This window comes from Rhinopithecus bieti, unplaced genomic scaffold (assembly GCF_001698545.2).
Source record: "Rhinopithecus bieti isolate Rb0 unplaced genomic scaffold, ASM169854v2 scaffold_33652, whole genome shotgun sequence".
Taxonomy (NCBI): Eukaryota; Metazoa; Chordata; class Mammalia; order Primates; family Cercopithecidae; genus Rhinopithecus; species Rhinopithecus bieti.
This window is the reverse complement of record NW_016814761.1, coordinates 3,206,996-3,216,597: the sequence shown is the minus strand read 5'-3', so window position 1 is coordinate 3,216,597 and position 9,602 is coordinate 3,206,996. Positions and strand designations below refer to the sequence as shown.

The following is a 9,602-nucleotide window of genomic DNA, read 5'->3' as shown; positions in this document are numbered from 1 at the left end:
AAAAAAAGCCTCTTTATTTTTATAACTTTCTTTCCACCTCTCTTATTTCCTTGTGCCTTTTACTTTGTTTTATATATAACCTTCAAATAAGCTTTGAATTAGACAAAAATTGTTCAACTTTTTAAAAAGAACACAATTTTTTTTAGAAAGAATGTTTTCCTACAAATGTATTTTTATTGGAAAATACCCAAATAATGAAATATCTATTACTTAATTTAATATAACTTTAGATTCTAAATTGCGACATTTGTCTACAAGTATTTATGCCATTACATTTACCTAATTATTTTATTTTAATCATTTACCTAGATTATTTATGAAAACTGTCATAGTCATCATTTAAAGTTATGGAACCACCATTGCAAAATTACAACAGAGACAGCAAATAAGATCTGACCTGACTCCATCTTGTTTTTAACCTCCAAACTCTTCTTGTCCATACGTGGGCATAGGCCAAACTAACTTTTGGAGGAACTTAGTTTATACTTTAGCTTTGAAACAAAGATGATAACGGTCCTTTCTCAAAACAAACCTTACTGCCTGTGGACTAGACTGCCTAAAGCCACAAGATTAGAAGTTATGGTAATCTTACTAAATTCAAGATGTAGCTAGTTTCATTAAACAAATATCAATGTCTTATTTATTAGAAATTACACAAGCAAAGATCATTCTGTTTGGGGCTTGGTTTAGAGTTTTGTAATCCCTATTCCAAATTTTGATGCCTTATAGTATTTGGCAGGGATATGTATAAATTTCTTGATTAATAAGTGCAAACAAAAATGTATGCTGGAAATTCTTAAGACATTTCTAATATTATTATGCTTTACCAATAATTTTAAAGTTATCTTATTTATTAAAGATTTTACTTAAGTTACATAAACCTGAAAAGCATTTGACTACTCTTTTCTTTTTTCCTGACAAAGTATTTGATTCAAGAGCTTTTATTTTCTTAAGCCAATTAATTAGAGCTCTTTTATATATTTTCAGTAGTGAAACATTGTGTACACAACACATAAATAGATAGATGTATTAGGCATGCCAATAGAAGTACATCTTATAGAGTCATAAAAAATTCTTTTCTCCCCTCTCAGACTTTAAAATTCTTGAAAACCTGTTTCAATAACCTGTATCAATTATTGGCAACCCTAGGCAGTTGTCAGCTAAGTCGTCTTAAATTTGCATATTAAAGGAAATTAATCAGGTGAAAATCAAATAGTAAAATTTACATCATTAGGTACAGAGAGAAAAGGTCCAGTGAACTAGAGGGAAATTAAAATGGATTGAATTGCCAATTAAACATCAAATTATAAGGCCTTTTAAATATATACACACGTACACATACACACACAGACACACACACACAAAGATCCTATAGCTTTTACTTCAGAATTTTAGCCATGAGATAAATACAAATTCACCAGCATGCAAACAAAAAACCTGTTGGATCCAAACAGTGATTTTACCTTAATAGAAAATAACAGCAGACTCAAAGCAGGCAGAAAATAAAACAGAGGAAAAAAGAGAATTTAGGAACTCTGTACTTTGCAGGTTGACCTTACAGCTCTTTTTCCTTAATGTAAATCTGTGCAAAAAGACCACACTACTTCCATTTTACATAAACTCTCCCAAGTAGAGATGCCATAAAACTTACAGAGTACTCACAGAGCAGTCATTCTCTTTGTTTGCTCCTCATTCTTACATCATTTATTTCCCGCTTTTTTATTCCTAAAAGGAGGAACTGGGCTGTGGCCTAGGGTTTTTGGGTGGTGGATCAATGTGTGCTTGCTTGTGGGCAGGACTCCACAGTGTGTCACTACTGAGTTGTTTCCACCCTCTTACATGTCTCAGTTTCTCTCTCCAGAGGTCTATGACCTCAGAGAGGTCTCAAAACGCTGGGCCATCAGCCCTTATATGAGTTTCCTGGATGAGCCCTATTCTTTCAAATTAATTGTTGTTGAGGATTTCCCCACAAGGCTGCTGCAAATCACAGGGGTCAAACCCCCAGACGCTCCCACAAGGCCCCTGGTCACCCAGGGGCACCGTTTGGCTGGGAGGAGCAAAATGACCTTTCTCTTCAGAGCTGAGAAAACTCAGTCTCTCATTTACCTATGAAAACAACATTTCCTCACACAAATGCACACAGACAAGCTCAATCAAGATGAATTTTGGGAGAAAAAATAAATAGAGAAGACCCTTTAGAATGCATCTCCAAACTAGAATTAGGGTCCTTAAACAACAACTTCCTAGGAGAAAATAAGAAACAGCCAAGACCACTTTCTGTAAACTGTGCCCAGCCACCCCTACTTTGTAGCTCCCGTTTGCCATTACACATGCCAAGGTCAAATCCTCTCACAGTACAAGGTAATCACTGGTATCCCCAAAGTCAAAGAGGTCAGGTCATTCAATACAGGAAACCAGAGCTTTAGACCTAAGAAGAATCTGCCCATGACTCAAAATTCCACAAAGAAAGAAGAACATCCCAAAAGGGGTGATTGGTACCTTTGTTCCAAATTCTTTAAAGGGGTTCAAGTCATTAGAAGCCTTTTCTAGATTTTTGGTGTTGCAGATGGCAAGAGAGGGAAGGAGATAAAGGGTGGAAAAAAAGTAAAAGAACTTTTTTTTTAAGACAGGAAGTAAACACAGAAACCAAGCACATGGTTTTGTTTCTTTTTTTGTTTGTTTGCTTTTTCCTCTTTTGCAGTTGCAAGGAATTTTAACCAAATTAGAGAGGTTTTGTTACCCATAATTTGGAATTCTCACTTGGATTTAACCAAGTCAGGTAGAGTTGGTCAAATCTGATTGGCAAAAGACGGGAAGAAATAACAACAAAAAAAACCAACAACATGATCACTGAGCACTCTAGTGGTAAAAAGAAATTGAGACAAGCTGGTTGTTAGACTTTAGACAAGACAAAATCCAAATTCAGCTACTTACTTAGGGATGGGTCTCAGGCTGAAGACTGTCCTCTACCATCCTAGAAGCAGGAAAAAACTCAAACTCATCCTCCCTGCTGGGAGTGAGCTCAAATTCCATAAAGGAGTTACCTGCCTTCCAACATCATGGAAACAGGAAATCTTGCTTTCCTTGTTGGAAGCAAGTAAAACTCAAAAAAGGGGGCGGGGAGGGGGAGAATTGTACGGCAAAATAAACTTTGGATCTCAACCAAATATTGGGACATCAGGGATTCTCTGTGTCATGCGTATCAGTGTGAAGAGACCACCAGACAGGTTTTGTGTGAGCAATAAAGCTGTTTATTTCACCTGGGTGCAGCCTGCACATGGAGGTGCGTGACATTTGCTGCTGTGACTCCGATAGGGGGATCTCCCTTGGGAGATCACTCCCCTATCCTCCTGCTCTTTGCTCCCTGAGAAAGATCCACCTATGACCTCTGGTCCTCAGACCAACCAGTCCAAGGAACATCTCACCAATTTTAAATCGGGTAAGTGGCCTCTTTTTACTCTTCTCCAACCTCTCTCACTATCCCTCAACCTCTTTCTCCTTTCAATTTTGGCACCACCCTTCATCCTGTCCCTTCTCTTAATTTCAGTTCCATTCCTTTTCTGGTAGAGACAGAAGGAGACACGTTTTATCCATGAACTCAAAACTCCAGCGCCGGTCACAGACTCGGGAAGACAGTCTTCCCTTGGTGTTTAATCACTGCGGGGATGACTGCCTGATTATTCACCCACATTTCAGAGGTGTCTGATCACTGCAGGGATGCCTGCCTTGATCCTTCACCTTGGTGGCAAGCTCACCTCCCCGAGGGGGGCAAGTAAGCCCCCAATCCTTCTTTCTGTGTCTCTACCCTCTCTTTTCTCTGGGCTTGCCTCCTGCACTATGGGCAACCTTCCACCCTCCATTCCTTCTTCTTCTCCCTTAGCCTGTGTTCTCAGGAACTTAAAACCTCTTCAACTCACACCTGACCTAAAACCTAAATGCCGGCCAGACACGGTGGCTCATGCCTGTAATCCCAGCACTTTGGGAGGCTGAGGTGGGTGCGTCATGAGGTCAGGAGATCGAGACCATCCTGGCTAACACAGTGAAACCCCGTCTCTACTAAAAATACAAAAAATTAGCTGGGCATGGTGGTGGGTGCCTGTAGGACCAGCTATTCAGGAGGCTGAGGCAGGAGAATGGTGTGAACCCAGGAAATGGAGTTTGCAGTGAGCCGAGATTGCACCACTGCACACCCCAGCCTGGGTGACAGAGCAAGACTCCATCTCAAAAAAAAACCAAAACACAAAAAACAAAAACAAAAACAAAAAATCACCTAGATGCCTTATATGCCTTATTTTCTTCTGCAATACTGCTTGACCCCAATACAAACTTGACAATGGTTCCAAATAGCCAGAAAATGGCACTTTCAATTTCTCCATCCTACAAATCTAGATAATTCTTGTCATAAAATGGGCAAATGGTCTGAGATGCCTGATGTCTAGGCATTCTTTTACACATTGGTCCCCCCTTAGTCTCTGTTCCCAATGCAACTTATCCCAAATCCTCCTTCTTTCCCTCCCACCTGTCCCCTCAGTCCCAACCCCAAGCGTTGCTGAATCTTTTCAATCTTCCTTTTCTACCAACCCATCTGACCTCTCCCCTCCTCCCTAGACTGCTCCTCCTCAGGTCACTCCCGGTCAGGCTGAATCAGGCTCCAATTCTTCCTCAGCCTCCGCTCCTCCACCCTATAATCCTTCTATCAACTCCCCTCCTCACACCCAGTCTGGCTTTCAGTTTCATTCCATGATTAGCCGTCCCCGACCTGCCCAACAATTTCCTCTTAAAGAGGTGGCTGGAGCTAAAGGCGTAGTCAAGGTTAATGCTCCTTTTTCTTTATCTAACCTCACCTAAATCAGTTAGCATTTAGGCTCTTTTTTATCAACTATAAAAACCCAGCCCAGTGCATGGCTTGTTTAGCAACAACCCTTAGACACTTTACAGCCTTGGACCCGGAGGTACCAGAAGGCTGTCTTATTCTCAATATGTATTTTATTACCTAATCTGCTCCAGACATTAAATAAAGCTTCAAAAATTAGAATCTGGCCCTCAAACCCTACAACAGGAATTAATCAACCTTGCCTTCAAGGTGTGCAATAATAGAGAGAAGGCAGCCAGACAGCAACGTGTTTCTGAGTTACAATTACTTGCCTCTGCTGTGAGACAAAACCCAGCCACACCTCCACCACGCAAGAACTTCAAAATACCTAAGCTGCACATGCCTAAGCCACAGTGGTCAAGCATTCCTACAGGACCTCCTCCATCAGGATCTTGCTTCAAGTGCCAGAAATCTGGCCACTGGGCCAAGGAATGCCCACAGTCCAGGATTCCTCCCAAGCCATGTCCCATCTGTGCAGGGACCCACTGGAAATCACACTACCCAGCTTGCCTGGCAGCCACTCCTGGAGCCCCTAACGCTCTGGCCCAAGGCTCTCTGACTCCTTCCCAGATCTGCTCAGCTTAGTGGCTGAAGACTGACAATGCCCAATCACCTCGGAAGCCCCCTAAACCATCACAGATGCCGAGCTTTGGGTAACTCTCACGGTGGAGGGTAAGTCCATCCCCTGTTTAATTGATGGGGGGCTACCCACTCCACATTATCTTCTTTTCAAGGGTCTGTTTCCCTTGCCTCCATAACTCTCATGGGTTATGACAGCCAAGCTTCAAAACCCCTTAAAACTCCCCCACTCGGTGCCAACTTGGACAACCTCCTTTTATGCACTCTTTTTTAGTTATCCCCACCTGCCCAGTTCCCTTATTAGGCTGAGAGATTTTAACCAAATTATCTGCTTCCCTGACTAATCCTGGACTACAGCCACAGCTCTTTGCTGCCCTTCTTCCCAACCTAAAGCCTCCTTCGCATCTTCCTCTCATATCTGCCTACCTTAACCCACAGGTGTGGGACACCTCTACTCCCTCCCTGGCAACTGATCACACACCCATTACTATCCCATTAAAACCTAATCACCCCCTTACCCTACTCAAAGCCAATATCCCATCCCACAGCAGGCTTTAAAATGATTAAAACCTGTTATCACTCGCCTGTTACAGCATGGCCTTCTAAAACCTATAAACTCTCGTTACAATTCCCCATTTTACCTGTCCAAAAACTGGACAAGTCTTACACGTTAGTTCAGGATCTGCACCTTATCAACCAAACTGTTTTGCCTATACACCCCGTGATGCCCAACCGGTATACTCTTGGTCCTCAATACCTCCCTCCACAACTCACTATTCCATTCTTGATCTTAAAGATGCTTTTTCCATTATTCCCCTACACCCCTTGTCCCAGCCCCTTTTTGCTTTTACTTGGACTGACCCGGACACCCATCAGTCTCAGCAACTCACCTAGGCTGTACTGCCACAAGACTTCAGGAACAGCCCCCATTACTTCAGTCAAGCCTTTTCTCATGATTTACTTGCTTTCCATCCATCTGCTTCTCATCTTATTGAATATTTTGACAATCTTCTACTTTATAGCCTCTCATACAAATCTTCCCAACAGGATACCCTCCTGCTCCTCCAACATCTGTTCTCAAAAGAATATCACGTATCCCTCTCCAAAGCCCAAATTTCTTCCTTATCCATTACCTATCTCAGCATAATTCTTAATAAAAACACACACGTTCTCCCTGCTGATCATGTCTGGCTAATCTCCCAAACCCCAACCCCTTCTATAAAGTAACAACCCCTTTCCTTCCTAGGCATAGTTAGGTATTTTTGCCTTTGGATACCTGGTTTTGCCATCCTGACTAAACCATTATATAAACTCACAAAAGCAAACCTCGCTGACCCTATAGATCCCAAATCCTTTCACCACTCCTCTTTCCGTTCCTTAAAAACAGCCCTAAAGTCTGCTCCCACACTAGCTCTCCTTAACTCATCCCTACCCTTTTCATTACACACAGTCAACGTACAGGGCTATGAGGTCAAAATTCTTACACAAGAGCCAGGACCACACCATGTAGCCTTTCTGCCGGAACAACTTGACCTTACTGTTTTAGGCTGGCCCCACATTATTCCTAATACCACACCTGACCCCCATGACTGTATCTCTCTGATCCACCTGACATTCACTCCATTTCCACATATTTCCTTCTTTCCTGTTCCTCACCCTGATCACACTTGGTTTACTAATGGCAGTTCCACCAGGCCTAATCACCACTCACTGGCAAAGGCAGGTTATGCTATAGTATCTTTCACATCTATCATTGAGGCTACCATTCTGCCCCCCTCCACTACCTCTCAGCAAGCCAAACTCATTGCCTTAACTCAGGCCCTCACTCTTGCAAAAGGACTACCTGTCAATATTTATACTGACTCTAAATATGCCTTCCATAGCCTACACCACCATGCTGTTATATGGGCTGAAAGAGGTTTCCTCACTATGCAAGGGTCTTCTATCTTTAATGCCTCTTTAATAAAAATTCTTCTCAAGGCCACTTTATTTCCAAAGGAAGATGGAGTCATTCACTGCAAGGGCCATCAAAAGGCATCAGATCCCATCACTCAGGGCAACACTTATGCTGATAAGGTAGCTAAAGAAGCAGCCAGCATTCCAATTTCTGTCCCTCACTGCCAGGTTTTCTCATTCTCATCAGTCACTCCCACCTACTCCCCCACTGAAACTTCCACCTATCAATCTCTTCCCACACAAGGCAAATGGTTCTTAGACCAAGGAAAATATCTCCTTCCAGCCTCACAGGTCCATTCTATTGTGTCATCATTTCATAACCTCTTCCATGTAGGTTACAAGCCACTAGCCTGTCTCTTAGAACTTCTCATTTCCTTTCCATCATGGAAATCTATCCCCATGGAAATCACTTCTCAGTGTTCCATCTGCTATTCTACTACTCCTCAGGGATTGTTCAGGCCCCCTCCCTTCCCTACACATCAAGCTCAGGGATTTGCCCCTGCCCAGGACTGGCAAATTGACTTTACTCACATGCCCCAAGTCAGGAAACTAAAATATCTCTTGGTCTAGGTAGACACTTTTACTGGATGGGTAGAGGTCTTTCCCACAAAGTCTGAGAAGGCCACCACGGTCATTTTTTCCCTTCTGTCAGACATAATTCCTCTGTTTGGCCTTCCCACCTCTATACAGTCTAATAACAGACCGACCTTTGTCAGTCAAATCACCCAAGCAGTTTCTCAGGCTCTTGGTATTCGGTGGAACCTTCATACCCCTTACCATCCTCAATCTTCAGGAAAGGTAAAACAGACTAATGGTCTTTTAGAAACACACCTCACCAAGCTCAGCCACCAACTTAAAAAAATCTGGACAGTACTTTTACCACTTGCGCTTCTCAGAATTCAGGCCTGTTCTCAGGATGCGACAGGGTACAGCCCATGTGAGCTCCTGTATAGACACCCCTTTTTATTAGGCCCCAGTCTCATTCCAGACACCAGCCCAAGTTGGACTGCACCCCTAAAATTTGTCATCCCTACTATCTTCTGTCTAGTCATACTCCTATTCACCGTTCTCAATTACTCATAAATGCCCTGCCCTTGTTTACACTGCTGGTTTACACTTTTCCTCCAAATCATCTTAACTGATATCTCCTGATTTTACTTCAAACCATCACCCTTAAGTCTCTNGTTTTTTTTAATAAAAAAAAAAAAAAAAAAAAAAAAAAAAAAAAAAAAAAAAAAAAAAAAATTCCATATATTTTTAAATAAAGAGTGTTGTTTTTACCCAAATCAATCTAGCCTGGTATATGACAACATAAAAAAACGCAAGGTTAGAACCCAAAAACTCACCAACTAAGCAAATAATTACACTGAACCCCCTTAGGCACTCTCTAATGGGATGTCCCAGGTCCCCCCAATTCTTAGTCCTATAATACCTGTTTCTCTCCTTCTCTTATTTGGACCTTGTGTCTTCTGTTTAGTTTCTCAACTGATACAAAACCATATCCAGGCCATCACCAATCATTCTATACAACAACTGTTCCTTCTAACAACCCCACAATACCACCCCTTACCACAAAATCTTCCTTCAGCTTAATCTCTCCCACTCTAGGTTCCCACACTGCCCCTAATTCTTCTTGAAGTAAGGGAGGAGACCACCCCTCATATTGTCTTATGTTCCATTTCTGCCTCCAAAGAAAGAAGTAAAAACTAAAAGGCAGAAATGAAATCCACAGGCAGACAGTCTGGCACTCCACCCTGGGCCTGGTAGTTAAAGACTGACCACTGATATAACCGGTTATGTTATCTATAGATTCTAGACATTGTATGGAAAAGCACTGTGAAAAATCCCTGTCCTTTTCTGTTCCATTCTGATTACTGGTGAATGCAGCCCCCAGTCACATACTCCCAGCTTGCTCAATCATCACTACCCTCTCATGTGGACCCCCTTAGAGTTGTAAGCCCTTAAAAGGGACCAAAATTGTTCACTTGGGGAGCTCGGCTTTTGAGACTTAAGTCTGCCAAAGTTCCCGGCCGAATAAAGTTCCTTCCTTCTTTAACTCAGTGTCTAAGGAATTTTGTCTGTGGCTTTTTCTGCTACATTTCTTGGTTCCCTGACTGGAAAGCCAGGTAATTGGCAGACGGTCTAGGCAGCCCCTTAAGCAACTTAGGCTTGCCCTGTGGAGCATCCCTGCAGG

At 42.4% G+C, this 9,602-nt stretch overlaps 1 protein-coding gene across 4 annotated transcripts in view; it reads right to left on the bottom strand.

The window, feature by feature from the left end:
* Positions 1-9,602, bottom strand: part of PLA2G5 (phospholipase A2 group V) — an 83,982-nt gene that overhangs the window by 55,009 nt on the left and 19,371 nt on the right. The window contains exon 1 of one of the 4 annotated variants that reach the window (XM_017852140.1): positions 1,663-1,800. The exons of the other annotated variants lie outside the window; for them this stretch is intronic. Coding sequence (XP_017707629.1) covers positions 1,663-1,673 — 11 coding nt within the window. The 5' untranslated portion in view covers positions 1,674-1,800. Of the gene's footprint in view, positions 1-1,662; positions 1,801-9,602 lie in introns of those variants that run through there. 4 annotated transcript variants of the gene reach the window in all.